General features: G+C 36.7%; 1 protein-coding gene across 1 annotated transcript in view; it reads left to right on the forward strand.

Moving 5' to 3' along the window:
• Positions 1-17,329, forward strand: part of SLCO6A1 (solute carrier organic anion transporter family member 6A1) — a 101,784-nt gene that overhangs the window by 43,742 nt on the left and 40,713 nt on the right. Inside the window, exon 9 of the mRNA XM_070233364.1 lies at positions 6,207-6,402. Within this exon, the coding sequence (XP_070089465.1) occupies positions 6,207-6,402 (196 nt within the window). The remainder of the gene's footprint in view (positions 1-6,206; positions 6,403-17,329) is intronic.

Consider the following 17,329-nt stretch of genomic DNA (forward strand, 5'->3'; position numbering starts at 1 on the left):
TTGTTATTTCAACTAAAGTCAGGGACAAATTTTGTACCGCTTTTTCATTGGATTGCTCTTATTGTAGAGAGAAACTGCCATCAGGGCACATATAAATAATGTGTCAGTAATCCCTCCAGAAAGCACTCCTAAGTAACTAAGAGAAACTTCATTTAAGAGAGATTTTATAGTCTTCTGAAGGCTGTGTGATCTACTGATGGGGTTTCTTTAAACACTTGAAAATCTTATGACCCTCCTATGGCTTGAATATACCATTTCCAGTTGACAAGTAAAGCTTGTCAAATGGTTAGTTGTGAGTCTGATTTGGTCTATCTCCAAATGAGAATATCAGTCCACAGAGTCACCCAGCCTTCATGGGTCAGAGCTTTGGTTTTGACAAGAAGCCAGTAGTAAGCTAAGAGCTGCTTTTCAAACGTAGTTGTTGCAGGGAGTCAATGAGTCCTATACCCCAATTGGTGCTTCCGAGTGAAGGCTGCTTTTTTCCAGAGGCTCCAGCACACAAAATCATCAGTCATGGAAACTTATAGCTCAAATGAGTCATTAGGTTTGTAGTACCTCCAAGTAGAGAGTATGCCACAGCGTGCTGTTTAGCTTCCAGTGTGGGTCTGTGGATTACATTCGCTGTGAGTTAGTTGATAGAAAAGACCAAGTAGAATGCCCAAGTCAGTCATCTACTGTCTCCAATACTCAGAGTCCAAAGTGATGCTAGGCTGCCTTTTGGTTGGAGGGAAGGGAGACAACAGTTTTTCCTTAAGTGCCAGAGGGATTGAGTGTTGTAAATCTGCCTGAATAGTCCCTACAAACTTGATGAGCAGTCTTCTGGATTTTGTTGGGCTTCATCAGTCACCCTTGCTGATGAGGGTGTGGTAACAGCAAAGTGAGAGCCATTGAGTCTGAGGCTTCTGACCCTCCAGCTCACTGAATATCATCTATCTGTGAAAGCTTTGGATATCAGAGGTTAGTGGTAGTCACAGTAATCCTGACCTACCCCCTTGTAGTAAGTGGCAGATGAGTTTAGGTGCCCCTGAGGGAGTACTGCAAATGTGTATTTGTGGCCTTGAAGCGTGAAAGAGAATTGGTCTTTGTCTTTGGGTGCTAATGGGATACAAAATAAGGCTTTGGCCATGTTCAAGACAGCATATCAAGTGCCACCAGTCTGTGCCATAAATTTATTTACATCACGATGTCTGGAACATCCAGGGCCATAGGAGCAACAAGTGAATTCAACTGGTGGTTAATCCACTGTAAACCTCAAGTCCTTGATAACTTTTTTCACTGGACATTTGGTCTGTTGAATTGAGATACTGCATCTCTTACTATCTCTGCTTCCTTTAAGTCCATGATCAAAGCTGGGACTTTCCTTTCTCCTCCTGGGGTTCTATGTTGTTTCTGTAGGACCGTACAAGAGGAGACAGGGAGACAGTTCGAGGAGCAATTTGTGTGTTCTGCTATCACTTTTGGCATCCAGGAGCTTATACAGTACAAGCTTGTAAAACATAATTACCTATTATAGATTTTGAAGTTGGAGCTACAGGATTAGTATATTGAAGCCACAACAAAAGTACATGGAAATTGTCCAAAGCATCACTCACAAGGTCATTTTACCTCCTTTTCTGAGGCAGTAAGAGTCCAAATTCTATTCAGTGCCTCATCTGTGGTTTCACACAGGAATACATCTGTCTTAGGGAAATCTTCCTGAGAAGGTCACAGCTACCTTGTAGCACTCAGGAGACACTGCAAAACAACTCTGAGATCTTTTACTTTCGTCTTAGAATGAATCCCAGTTTAGCATGATAGACTGCAGGAGGGAGGAACTGGGCCCTCAGCTCAGCTATTGCCATTTCACCTTACCAAGCAATTGTCACCTTACCACGCCACTCCCTCATCAACCAATCAAATCAGGTAAACTTCTAATTAGTCACTGGTTTCTGTCCACTGTGGTTGTAAATTTCCCTCCTTTCACACTCAGTGTAGTTGCACATCTCTGTAACTGTTGTCTGAAATCAAGAGGAATCTTCCATCCAACCAGGTTGAATCTTAGTAATAGCTATCACAATGGGGCAGTCCTGAGGCTGATGGCCAGGTTGGTGAGGAAGTCCCCTCACCTAGGGGAGAGTTAATAATAACCATTGCACCTTCTGGGGAGCTGTCTTTAGATCTACTTCAGCCTGCAGCCACCTCCCCAATTTTTCATCCTTAACAGGCTAAATCAGCATATTCACTACTGATTCCCAGTTCTTCTCTCAAATGGTGTTAATCGGCTCATGAGGCTCTCATTCTTCTTCTTACAGAATGCTGTGTTTCTGTCAGCATCCCATCTTTGTCACCAAAAGTGCTGAAATCTATGAAGAGTTTGAATTTACCCTACTTGAAAGCTCACGAGTTAGTCTACCATAGTTTCTTGGATGCTAGCAGAAGACTTAAAATTCCTTGGTCAGAGAAGAAAAGTTTATGACTCTCACAGCAATAGCAGTAGCTAGAGTATCTGTGTTGTGTGTGTGTGTGTGTGTGAGTTTTCTGAGGCCCATTTCCCACAGGGTGATGTGAAGGAGAGCCAGTGACATTTGCACACACAAGATTGCATTACGAGAGTGGATTGCATTACATTTCCCTGGGCTTAGGGAACCCAAATCATTTATGATGGACAGTAATCATGCTTGTCTTTTGATCCAGAGAGAGACATTATCTTTAGTATACTTGACATTAAGCATATCGTCTCTTAGTTCCGGAGAGGACACTATCTGTGTCTTCCAAAACTATAAGTAAACCTGCCCTCTGCTCTTGAGGGGGACACTATCTCCATTATCGAAGGCTGTTTACTATATAAATATCCTTGAAAAGATAGAACAAACAGCAGTCAGTGCTTCTGCTTGAAAGATATACAGCATCAGAGGGTAGTGGAGAATTGTTTCCCAATAAATAGAATAGTAATTATGTTACATATAAATAACGATTGTCAGATTGGGGGAAGAATTCACTATGTTAACATACAAGAGGCACTCTTTAAATATGAGTATATGAAAAGGTTGAAAGTAAAAGGACGGAAAAACTTGTACTGTGTTAATACTAACTAAAAGAAAAAGTTGTGTAATTCCCACAATTTTCTTGATAAATATTGCCCCTTCTCTATTTGTACTTTTTTTGCTTTCTAATAAATGAATTTGTCTGTAAATATTTACCTTTTAACAAACACTCATGTAATGTTCACTCTGCGACAGGACACTGTTCTCAGCACTTAAATATTAATTCATTTCATTCTCCTAACAACCTTATGATGGAGGTATCGTTATTTGTAGATTTTCTTTAGCATCTAATACACTTAGATATAGTTTTTATTATTGTTCAGTTCTAAGCATTTTTAATTCTCATCATCATATTTTTATTTAAGCCATGAATTTTTGAGAGGAGATTTTTAGCTTCTAAATAGTATGTGCTTTTGTTTCTCTTTTTAATTGTTCAAATCCATTAATACTTTCCGTAGCTTTAAATAGTGTTGTAAGCTAAGTCTCTGTTTCTGAGAAAGCTGAGTTAAAATACTTTATTTATGGATTTTTGATTTTCTTGAAATCTGGGCACTTTTTACATAACATTTTGTATAATGTCATAAGGTATATACATGTTCACGATCTAAATTTGCATGGTATGTTTTTTCACTACCTTATTTTCAGACTTTCCTTTTTACAAAATAATAATCTGTCTTTTTAATAGTTAAGTTTTATCCATTTACCATTATTGTGAATTCTGATATATTTAAGTTATTTTTAACTTCTTATTTGTATTTTTTGGTTTATTACTCTTCTATTTTGCTGCTTTTTCTCCTTACCATCCTGTCTTCTCTCAATGGACTAGTTTTCTATTCATTTTATCGCACTTGGTTGGTTTAGGAGATTTTAACTGCTCACTCACTGTCAGTTTACTAGCCCCACTCCTCAGGGTTGTGGGTACGCATGTTTGGTCTAGGTCATCAGTTTTATCTTTTTAAAAAAACTAGCTATAATTATTATTCTTTTGCAAGTAGCATGCTCTCTGGCAGCTTTTACAATTTTTGTTTTAGTCTTGATGTTATGAATTTTCCTCACCTTATTTCCGTATGTGTAAGGATGGAGTTAATTATTTATTTTTCACTCCCTATCAGTAGTTGGAGCACACTTTTATTCCCCGGGCTAGCATTTCTTCAATTATGGAAGTTTCTCATCGTCAGCTACAATTTTCTAAATACTGTTTCTCTGCTATTCCTTTCCTTCTATTTCTCACAACTGCTGTAAAACATTGTGTGGAGCCTCTTATTCTGCTCTCACTGTCTTTTTTTTTTTAAATAACTTTATTTTTTGAATAGTTTTAGATTTACAGAAAAATTATGAAGATAGTACAGATTTTTCATGTACTGTACACCTAGTTTCCCTTTTTGTTAACATCTTACATCTCCATTAGGTAGATAATGAACTCATATCAATACATTATTATTAACTAAAGTCAGTATTTTGTTCAGATTTTCTTACCCTTTTTCTGTTCCAGAATCTCATTCAAGATACCACATTATATTTAGTTGTCATGTCTCCTTAGGCTCCTCTTGGGTATGACAGCTTCTCAGTCTTTTCTTGTTTTTGATGACTTTGACAGTTTTGAGTAGTGCTGGTCAGGTATTTTTCAGAATGTTCCTCAATGGGGAATTGTCTGATGTTTTTCTCATGATTAGACAGGGGTTATGGGTTTTGGAAGGAAGACCACAAAACTAAAGTGCCATTTTCATCACATAATGTCAAGAGTATATGTTATCAACATGGCTTATTACTTTTGAATTTGACTTTGATCATCTGGGTGAGGTAGTGTTTATCAGATTTCTCTACTGTACTCATTGTCTTTTGACTGCTTATTTTGGTTATTCTTTTTTCGTTCTTTTTTCCTTTTCATTTCATAGTGGATGATGACACAATGCTCTTTCCCAATTTACTAATTCACTTTTCAAATGTCTCTAGCCTAGGATTTGAGTTTTTATTTTAATGATTATATTTTTAAATATCAAGTTTTTTTATTTGTTCTTTTTTATCTCCGTGCTCTTATTTCATTCCTTTCTCTTTTTATTTCATTTCTTCCTCATTTTTATGGAAGTTACACTGTCATTTACTTTTTTGAGCGTTCTAAAATTACTTATTTACAATTCTTTCTTTTTTTGATGAGGCAGATTGGCTCTGAGCTAACATCTGTTGCCAATCCTCCTCTTTTTGCTTGATGGAAAATTGTCCCTGAGCTAACGTCTGTGCCAATCTTTCTCTATTTTGTATGTGGGATGCTGCCACAGCATGGCTCGTTGAGCTGTGTGTAGGTCTGTGCCAAGGATCCAAACCTGCAAACCCTGGGCCTTTGAAGTGGAGTGCATGAACTTAACCACTATGCCACTGGGCCAGCCCCTCCAATTCTTTTGTCAGATACTTTTATGATATAAATTTAATCTGGTGTTATTGGTATGTTTTTGTTTGCTTTTCCTTTATATTTATTCTGCTATATTTCTATTTAAAGCAACCATTTCTATGGAAAGAAGAGATTTCATCAATATATGAATTTACTGTGCTATCTTCATTTGATTGAGTATTTTCTAACTATATTTATCCTCCTCCTTTCTCTCCTTCTCCTTTTTTTCCTCCTTGTTCTGGTTGCCTCTTTCTAATCCCTTATGTTTGATTGAAAAGAAAACCATGTCTCATAGTGACTATTCTGGAGTCCCAATTTGTTGTGAGATTGTTAATATTGCACATCCATTCATAGAACCAATGAGTGGCCTGGCTTAAGTCTTAGTAACAAATCTCTATTTGTGAACTCTTGTCACTGTGGGCATGGTTCTTGCCATGAACCATAAATCCAGGCAGCTATCCAATTATAGCTGTCAATAAGATAGCTCTCATCTTGTTTCTCATGGATTAAGTTGTGGGTTTATTTTAGATGCCTTTACTACCTAGGAGAAAAACTTCACCATCACTGCCCCAGAGTTCATTAGGCCTAAAGCTTCAGCCCCACTCACAAATTTGTTTTTCTCTTAAGGTTCAGGTTTGTTGAGATGTTTATTATGCTTTTAAGTTTTCTGACTTTTATTTAAATCTATGTTTGCTGTATGTTTAGAGCAGAGGGGATTGCATCAATGTATGAATTTTCTTTACTATCTTTAGCTGATTATATTTTAACTGTTTTCTCCTCCTGCTTGTTTCTTTTAGGACTTGTTTTAATTCCAGCAGGTGCAGTTGGCCATCTTCTGGGAGGTGTCATTGTTTCCAAATTACAAATGTCTTATAAAGGTCTTATGAAATTTATGATAGTTACATCTGCTATATCACTTGTACTACTTGCATTTATAATTTTTGTACGCTGTGATCCAATACCATTTGCTGGGATCAGTGAAGATTATGGCGGGTAAATATAATTTCGTATATTAGATTTTTACATCCAATCCCAACAACGTATTTCTCAGTCAATTAATAATTCTTTATCCAGTAATCCTTATATAGTCATGTGATTCTTGGAATTGTTGAACATGTGAAAAAAGTATAAAGCGCAGTTTAACCTTTTGTATTAAGAGCAGAAATATCAAATGATAGCTTGTGACATGACTGCTTATGCATTCATAAAGTACTAAAGAAAAAACACATTGAAATGATTCAGAACCTGGAAGTAGAGTTTTGTTTTATAGTGGGTAGCAACTAGGAGACAGTACTAACTGTACAAAGTCAGTCTTACCTTGTGCTCCTGAATTGATATGCCTGCCTTCTTATAGACATCAAAGATTGGAACTGAAGTACATCTGAAAGTATGCAAGAGTAATGTCTTCTTTAAGCTAGACATGCAAAAATTCAGAGAACTGGGCAGAGATTAATGTTAAATACAAGGGATCACAACTGGAATTGGAAACCAATCCACTGAGCAAGTAAAATAAGAAAATAAAATAAAACTTCCACTTCCAGCTACAGTGGAGTAGCTTATGGCAGACAAATGCTCCTCCTGAGAACAACTAGAAAAGATGAACAAAGTGTTGAAAGATTTGTTTAAAAGCATCAAAGAGTTGTTTAGGCAAGTAGGAATTTAAAGGCCAAAACCCTGAGAGAGAGGCAAACCCTTGAGAGGAGAAGCAACCTTCTGCAGTTACTTTTTCCCCTAAGGCTATTTGCTAATTCTGGACCTTACAAGAAGCTGAGAATTCGGGCAGAGGGTCTGGGCAAAAAGAATCTAGTTAAATGACAAGAAACCAGCACAAATTTTTTACAGAGCTATGAGCCTAAAGAGACAAAAATTAGGGAATGGGATGGGGTGGGATACCAGAGAGAAGAAAGAGGTAGACAAATAAGACAGCACTCTGTTGGGTTTTAGCCCAGTATGTTTGCTGAATTATGAAGTGAAGAGGCTGAAATCAAGTAAAAAGGAGAGAAAAATTTCAGCAGTATTGTGTTGCTCTGTAGATAAGTGTTCGAGTTTAGAATGTGCTGGGGAGATGAACCATGGTGAACATCATGTTTTCTCAACTGATATCCTGTAAGGCCGTGCCCTAAGAGTGAGAGCCTTCCTAAAGTACTATAACCAGCCAAGAGTTAATTTGGGCTGTAATTGGATTAATGTGGTGAGCCAACACTCTAGCAGCAGAAAGGCAGACCCAAAACTCTGAAAGAAAGATAATATCATACACAGCTGTAAAATGTCTTAGGCAAGGGTCTTGCAATAAAAACAAATTACCAGGCATGGCAAAAAACTATGACAAGAGTATAGACCCACATGGGATCCAGATATTGGCATTATGAAATAAGAACTTTAAAATAGTATTGATAGGTACAATAATACAAATGATTGTGAATTTCTCATCAGAAACTGTGGGTTCAGAAGACAGTAGAACAATATCTTTAGAGTCCTGAAAGAAAAGAGCTGTCAACTCATAATTCATAATCCTGTGAAAATATCCTCAAGAATGAAAATGAAATAAAGAGGGGCTGGCCCCGTGGCTGAGTGGTTAAGTTCATGCAGTCCACTTCAGGGGCCCAGGGTTGCACTGGTTCAGATCCTGGGCATGGACATGGCACTGCTCATCAAACCATACTGAGGTGGCATTCCACATAGCACAACCAGAAGGACCTACAACTAGCATATACAACTATGTACTGGGGGGCCTTGGGGAGAAGAAGGAAAAGAAAAAAGAAGAAGATTGGCAACAGATGTTAGCTCAGGTGCCAATCTTAAAAAATAGGAAAAGAAGAAAAGAAAAAAGAAAAAAGAAAATGAAATAAAGATATTCTCAGGTGAAGGATAACTAATAAAATTTATTGTTAACTCAAAAAGAAATGAGAAAGTCTCTTTTCAGTCTGAAGTGAAATGATACTAGAGGAAACTTGCAACTTGAAGGGATAAAGGAAGAATAAAAGAAATGGTACATACATGAGTAAATAGACTAAATGTTCATCTTAGGTTTAAAGTATATATGACTTTTGAAAGCAAAAATTATAACATTGTCCGATGTAGTTTTTAAAGAATGTAGTTGTAATACATATGACAACTGTAACCTAAATGGAGAGGGTAAAAGGACCTATTTGGTTATAAGACTTATTCATTTTAAATGGAGTGGTAAAATGTCAACTTGAAGTAGAAAAGTAAGTGTATATATGTGTGTGTGTGTGTGTGTGTGTGTGTGTGTGTGTATGTGTGTGTATGTATATATATAAAAGTATACATAAGTATATATATATATATATATAGTTTAGGGGTGTGTGTGTGTGTGTGTATATATGTATATCTGTATATAAACTGCTGCCTGTTTCTGTATAGTCTGCAAGCTAAGAATGGAATAGAACCTACTACTAAGAATGGAATAGTTTCTACTCCAATATATAAAGAGCCTGTAAGTCATCACTCCTGTTCTCACAACAAGAAGAGAGTTGAACAAATTAAAAATCAACAGCTCTTCTTAGATTAATTGGAGACTTGAGATCACAGGGCAAACTGCTGCCCCCAAAACTGGAGAGAGAAGCAAACAGAGAGAATTGCAGTTTACTGGGAGCAGAAGCCATTGGAGCTGAAAATTAAACAATGATTGACTAATTGCTGGAGGTGGGGCATGGACTAAATTGAGAATTAAAAACTCCTGGGGGCACAGTCTTAGGGCTATTTGCCATACCTTCATGACTCTTAACATCCAGGTGCTCCATCAGGTTCTCACAGTAAAGTTGGGGGTAAAATACTCTTGTGTTTTAGGTGAGGGGGAAAGGAAAAGTAACCATTTTGAAGTATTCCCTAGAGAAGTCTGCTCTTTGTAACAAAAGCCTTCCCTTTAGGGAAACTACTTTACCAGAGTTTCTCCTGCCAAATTTTAGAAGGAGGGCAATTAGACAAGTCAACCCTCTCTAACCTTCCTGTCTCACAGAAGGGAAAGAAAATAAAAAGGCTAAGAAAAACTTTTGAAGGTCACAGCAAGACTCAGGAATGCTCAGTAAAAAAAAAATCCCATAAAGCCTAAGATTTAATCATAAGAATATAGAATGCTTCCTCTCTGCAATACATTACCATCATATAAACATATATCTAGTGTAATAACAGAGAATTACAACTGAAAGAACTGCAAGACACACTCTATTTGATAAAGAGTTTCTAAGGAAAGACAATAGGGAAGACAAAATGAGGATACCACAGAAAACTGAGGCCTCTGATACCTACAGCTACAACAAACTTTAAACAGAGCCTAACACCTAGACAAAAACCCATAAAACCTCACACTAAAGGCCTATTTACCTCAGTTCTTGTTACCTGATACATAATGTCTGGCTTTTAAAAAAAAACATTATAAGGCATTCTAAACGGCAAAAACAGAAACAAAAAAGATGATTGAAAAGGCAAAGCAAGCAACATAAACAGACTCAGATATGGCAAAGATTTTGGAATGATCAGAATGGGAACATAAAATAATTATGATTAATATGTTAAGGGCTCTAATGGAAAAAGTGGATACCATGAAAGAAAAAATAGGTAATGCAAGGAGAGAAATAGAAACGCCAAGAAAAAAATCAAAAGTAAATTCTAGAAAGCAAAAATACTATAATAGAAATGAAGAGTTCCTTTCATGGGCTCATCAGTAGACTGGACAGGATTGAGGAAAGTATCATTGACTTTGAAGATGTGTCAATAGAAACTTCTCAAACTGAAAACCAAGGAGAAAAAAGAATGAAAAAACCTGGAGCAGAATATCCAAGAACTGCAGCCATTACAAAGGTAGAACAAACATATAATGGAAACACCAGAAGGAGAAGAAGGAGAGAAAGGAACAGAAGAAATAAATGAGTAATAATGGCTGAGAATTTTCCAAAATTAATGACAGACACCAAACCACTGATCCAGGAACCTCAGAGAATACCGAGAAGGGTAAATACCAAAAAGTCTGTGCCAGGATGTATCATATTCAGACTGCAGAATCAAAAAACTAAAAGAAAATCTTGAAAGAAACCAGATGAAATAAAACTTAACATATAGAGAATCAAAGATAATTTACAACAGACTTCTCTTCACAAACCTTGCAAACAAGAATAGAGTGGAATGAAATATTTAAAGGGTTGGAGAAAAAAACCTCATCAATATGGAATGTTGTATGCAATGAAACTATCATTTAAATTGAAGGAAAAATAAAGATATTCCCAGACAAACAAAAAAATAAGGGAATTGTCACCAGTAAGCCTGCTTTGCAAGAAATGTTTAAAGAAGTTCTTCAGAAAAAAGAAATATGTTACTCGGAAATCTGGATCCACGTACAGAAAGACACAACATTAGACATAAATAAATAAAAGTAAAATATAATCTCTTATTTTTCTTATTTTTGATTGGTATAATAGATAACTGTTCAAAATAATAATGGCAATAAGGTATTCAGTGATTATAGTTTATGGATAGTGAAATGAAGAACAGCAATCTTATAAAAGGGGAGGGAAAATTGGGAATACTCTGTTCTAAGGTACCTGCACTACCGTGAAGTGGTATAGAGTTATTTGAAAGTGGACTTCAATTACTTGTAAATGTATATTGGTAATTCCAGGGAAACCACTAAGACAATTATTAAAAGAAGTATAATTGCTATGATAACAGATGAGAGAAAATGAAATCTCATAAAATACTCAAAACAAGAGAAGGAGGGCTGGCCCCATAGCCAAGTGGTTAAGTCCGCATGCTGCACTTCGGCGGCACGGGGTTTCGCCAGTTCAGATCCCAGGCGTGGACATGGCACTGCTTGTCAGGCTATGCTGAGGCAGCGTCCCGCATAGCACAACCAGAGGCACTCACAACTAGAATATACAACTATATACTGGGGGGCTTTGGGGAGAAGAAAAAAAAAAGAGAAGGCAGAAAAAGAGGGCACGATGACAGCAAAAAAGCATGCGAGAAAATAAGAAAGAATAATTTGTTTGTATATAATTGTTTATGGTAGTCTCTTGTGACCTTTGTATTTGTGTTGTATCAGTTGTAATATCTCCTCTTTCATTTATAATTTCATTTATTTGAGTATTCTTTTTTTCTTGGCAAGTCTAGCTAAAGATTTATCTATTTTGTTTATCGTTTCAAAAAACTAGCTGTTAGTTTCATTGATCTTTTCTGTTGTGTTACTAGTCTCTATTTCCTTTATTTCCACTCTGATCTTTATTTCCTTCTTTCTACTAACTTTGGGCTTAGTTTGTTCTTTCTCTGGTTCCTTGAGGTTAGTTAGGTTGTTTATTTGAGATCTTTATTTTTGTTAATATAAGCATTTATTGCTTTAAGCTTCTCGCTTAGGCTTACTTTTGCTGCATCCTGTAGGTTTTGGTATGTTATATTTCCATTTTCATTTATCTCAAGGTATTTCTTGATTTCTTCTCTGACCCCTTGGTTGTTCACTAGCATGCTGTTTAATCTTCACATATTTGTGAACTTTCCAGTTTTCTTCTTATAGGTGACTTCTAGTTTCATACCATTGTAGTTGGAAAAGATGCTTGACATGATTCCAATCTTATTAAATTTATTAAGACTTGTTTTGTGGCCTACCATATGAGTTGTCCTGGAGATTGTTTCATGTGAACTTCAGAAGAATGTGTATTCTGCTGCTGTTGGATGGATGTCTTCTAAGTGTCTGTTAAGTCCATCTAGTCTAATGTGTAGTTTAAGTCCCATGTTTCCTTATTGGTTTTCTATCTGGCTGATTTATTCATTGTTTAAAGTGGAGTGTTGAAGTCCTCCCACATTATTGTATTGCTGTCTGTTTCCCTCTTTTGTTCTGTTATTATTTGCTTTATATATTTAGGTGCTTCTATGTTGGGTGCATAAATATTTATGAATGTTATATTCTCTTGTTGGATTGATCTCTTTCATTATAAAATGACCTTTTTTGTCTCTTACCACAGTATTTATCTTATAGCCTATTTTGTGTGATGTAAGTATAGCTACCCCAGCTTTGTTTTGGTTTGCATTTGCATGGAATATCTCTTTTGATCCCTTCACTTTCAGCCTGTGTGTGTCCTTACATCTGAAGTGAGTCTGTTGTATGCCGTGTATAGATGAACCTGTTTTTGGTGGGTTTTTTTGGTGAGGAAGATTGTCCCTGAGCTAACATCTTCACCAGTCTTCCTCTATTTTGTATGTGGGACACTGCCACAGCATGGCTTGATGAGTGGTGTGTACGTCAGTGCCTAGGATCCAAACCTGAAAACCCTGGGCTGCCAAAGTGGAGCATGCGAACTTAAACACTATGCCATGAGGCGGCCCCTGGAATCTTGTTTTTTTTTATCCATTCAGACACCCTATGTCTTTTTTTTTTGAGGAAGATTAGCCCTGAGCTAACATCTGCTGCCAGTCCTCCTCTTTTTGCTGAGGAAGACTGACCCTGAGCTAACATCCATGCCCATCTTCCTCTACTTTATGTGTGGGATGCCTGCCACAGCATGAGGAAGACTGGCCCTGAGCTAACATCCATGCCCATCTTCCCCTACTTCATATGTGGGACACCTACCACAGCATGGCTTATCAAGCAGTGCCATGTCTGCACCTGGGATCCCAACCAGTGAACCCCGGGCTGCTGAAGTGGAACGTGTGAACTTAATTGCTGCACCACCAGGCTGGCCTCCAAACACTCTATGTCTTTTGATTGGAGAATTTAGTCTGTTTATATTTAAAGTAATTATTGATAGATATGTACTTATTGCCATTTTATTAATTGTTTTCTGGCTATTTTGTATTTCCTGTGTTCCTTTCTTCTCTTTCTCTTCCTTTGTGGTTTGATGATTTTGTTTAGTGGTATGCTTAGATCCCTTTCTTTTTATGTTTTGTGTATTTGCTATAAATTTTTGCCTTGTGGTTACCATGAGGCTTATGTAAATCGTCTTATAATTATAACAACCTATTTTAAGCTAATAACAACCTCGAACACATATTAAGGCTGTTTATTTTTACTCTCCTCATGCATTTTATGTTTTTGATGTCACAGCTTATCTTTTTACCTTGTGGTTATTCTGGTTATATTTATTTTAAATAACTATATTAAATGGATGAACCTTATATATAACTATAACCTTACCTATATCTATAATAGCTAGATGAACCTTAGCATTCAGCCAGGCCTGAGCTCTAGGTTGTCTCTCAAACTTTTGTGTTTGTCCGAGCTGCCTTCTTTGTTCTTAGTAGGTCCTAGCAATTGAGGGTGTGCCAAGATCTGTCATTGTCCCAAAGGGGCAGATTGCATTCAGCACCTAGATGCAGGCAGTAGTTAGCAAAGTATGTGGTTAGGACTGACCTTTCCAGGGAGAAGCCGAGAGGTGAGCTTTTTTGCTGGCTCCCTCTGTGCCGGGCTTGAGTGTACAGCTGCAGAGGGCTACTCCTGTGCTTGTTGATAACTGCTTCTTTGTTTACTACAATCCTGTGTGACTCATGAATACAAGCCCCATTGGCTATCAGAGCCAGGTGATCCAGGGTCCTGTCCCTTGGACAGCAGCCACAGAACCTGGGGCTCCATACTTGTGTACAACCTCCTTCCAGGCAGATGTTGGTGATTTGTAGTGGGCTGGAGTGAGAAGGCAAAGGTTGTGTCTGCTGGCTTTTCTGGGCTTGGGGAAGATTGCAGTCAGCCCCCAGATTCATGCTAAATTAGAACCCAGACCCTCAGGCAGCAGCTTTTAAAGTATGTAAATAGGCCTTTTTTCAGGAAAACACTGAGAGATGGGTATATTTGGCCTGATTCCTAGGTCCTGCGCCCTCTGGGGATAGCCACAGTGAATCCTTAGTGAGTCCTCCTGAGAACCCATTAAGAACTGTTTCTTTGTTTTCTGTAGGCTTGTGGGTCTTGTGGATGCAAGCCCATTGACTTTCGGAACTAGGTGTTTGAGGGGCCCATCCCTTAGGTGTGAGTCTTAAAAGTTGGCACACTAGATGTGAGGTCCAAACTCTTTGCTCTTCAGAGAAAAGTCAGGAGTTGGGAGGTCCCTCCCAATTATATGGCACTGTCCTAGGGGTGGAGTTTATGGTGAGAATGCGCCCCAGCTTTTCCTACGCATTTCAATGTGGGATTTTCTCATTTGCCCCATGTGTAGGAGTCACTCAGCTAGTTTCTGGATTTCTTTCAGAGGGAATTTCTCCAGGCGTAGCTGTAGATTTGGTCTGTCCATGGGAAGAGGTGAGTTCAGGAGGCTCCTATGTTGCTGTATTGGACAAGAACCAGGGTAATCTTTTTAAAAATGATGCCGGAATAACTAAACATTCATGTGCAAAAAAAGAAAGAACGAAAGAAAGAAAGAAAAACGCAAGCAAGCGATCAAAAAGGAATCTAGACACAGACCTTACACCCTTCACAAAAATTAACTCAAAATGGATCATAGACCTAAATGTAAAATACAAAACTATAAAACTTCTAGAAGACAACATAGGATTAAATCTAAGTAGCCTTGGGTTTGGTGATGACATTTTAAATACAACACCAAAAAAAGATGTATGAGAGAAAAAAAATGGTATGTTGGACTTCACTAAAATTAAAATCTTTTTCTATGAAAAAACGCTGTTAATAGAATTAAAAGACAAGCCACAAGTTGGGAGAAAAATACATATTTGACACAGGACATATCCAAAATATTCAAAGAACTCTTAAGACTCATCAATTTTCAAATAAACAACCTAATGAAAAATGGCCACTAGGTCTGAACAGACACCTTATTAAAGATGTACAGATGCTAGTAAGCATATGAAAATGTACTCAGCATCATATGCCATGAGGGAATTGCAAATTAAAATGAGGATAAGATAGCACAACACATGTATTAGAATGGCTAAAATTTAAAACACTGACAAAATGAAATGCTGGTGAGGATGTGGAGCAATAAAGACTTCCGTTCACTGCTATTGATGATATAAGATGGTAAGTCACTTTGGCAGTTTGGCAGTTTCTTATGTAGCTAAACATAGTCTTTCCATATGATTCAGCAATCATGCTTTTAGGTATTTACCCAAAGGAGTTGAAAACAAATTCACACAAAAACCTGCCAATAAGTGTTTATAGCAGCTTCATTCATAACTGCTAAAAATTGAAAACAACCAACATACCCCTCAATAGGTGAGTAGATAGATAAACTGCAGTACATTATACCTGGAATATTATACAATGATAAAAGAAATGAGCTATCAAGCCAGAAAAAGACATGGAGGAACCTTAAATGTATATTGCTAAGTGAAAGAAGCCAGTATGAAAGGCTATATAATGTGTCATTCCAACTATGCGATGTTCTGGAAGAGGCAAATGTATTGGTTCATCAATTGTAAAAAAATGTACCACACTAAAGCAACGTATTAATAATAGGTGAAACTGTGTGTAGGGGGAGGAAAGGGGTATGGTTAAGTCTCTCTATATGCCCAATTATTCTGTAAACCTAAAACTGTTCTAAAAAATAAAGTCCATTAGTTTAAAAAAGAGCAATATATAGCAGACAGTACTATGTTTATAAAGCCTAACATATTTACTATCTGGCTCTTTACAAAAAATATTCGTTGATCTCTAGTCTAAAACTACCTATTTGAAAGCAGCAATGTCAGATTGGACAAAAAATTTAACCCCAACTAAATTCACTCTAGATGAACCTACAACAAATAATGACATATATACTTTAAAAGTAAAAAGGATGAGAAAAGTTTTAATATACAAACAGTAAACAAAAGAAAGCTGGAATGAGTATATTAATATCAGACTTCAGAACCAAGAAAATATACAGGGATGAAGAGATATTGCAAAATGATAAAATGACCAATTTACCCAAAAGAACAGACAATTCTATTTATGTATGCAGCTAACTATAGAGTCTCAAGATACAAGAAGGAAAAACTAATACAACTGGAAGGAAAAGAAGATAAATCTAGAAATATACGTGGAAACTTGGTCATTACTCTCTCAAGGGAGAATAAAGAAGTACTAAAGGAAACAATCAACCAACTTAAACTAATTTATATTTATGGGACACTCCAGTCAATAATAGCAGAATACGTATTCTTTTTGAGTAAAAATGGAATATTCACCAAAACGGAGCATATTTTGGGCCATAAAACAAACCTCAAAAGTTTAAAAGCACTGAAACTATACAGAGTATGCTTTCTATCACAATAGAATCAAGCTATAATCAATAACAGAAAGATAATGAGAAGATCTCTAAACACTTGGAAACTAAATAATGCACTTTTAAATAATCCATGTGTCAAAGAGGAAATCTGAAGAGAAATTAAAATAAAATACATTGACCTGAAAAAAAAAGAAAATACCACCTATCACAATTGCAGGACACAACTAAAACAGGATTGAGAAGGAAATTTATAGTGCTAAATGCATACAAGAGAAAATACGAAAAGCCTCAAATCAATGATCTAAGCTACCACCTCAAGAACTTGGAAAAAGAAGAGCAGAACAAACCCAAAGGAAGCAGAAGAAAGCAAATAATAAAGATAGAAGTAGAAATCAATGAAATGAATACCTGGTTCTTTGAAAGATAATAAAATTGACACATCTCTAGCAAGATTGACAAAGAAAAAAAGCAGACAACGCACAAATTATTACCAGGAATGAAACAGGCAATACCATTATCCCATAGATATTTAAATGTTAATAAGGGACTACTACAAACAGTTCCACACATGTAAATCTGACAGTTACATAATATGGACTAATCCTTGAAAAGCACAAATGAAAAAACCTATCCAATATGAAATAGATCATTCAAATAGCTATAAAAGAAACCATTAAAGAAATTGAATCCACAGTTTATAAACTCCCCCAAAACATTTTCTGGCCCAGATGATTTCGCTAGAGATTCTATCAAACATTTAAAGA

Source organism: Equus caballus, chromosome 14 (genome assembly GCF_041296265.1).
Source record: "Equus caballus isolate H_3958 breed thoroughbred chromosome 14, TB-T2T, whole genome shotgun sequence".
NCBI classification, from domain to species: Eukaryota; Metazoa; Chordata; class Mammalia; order Perissodactyla; family Equidae; genus Equus; species Equus caballus.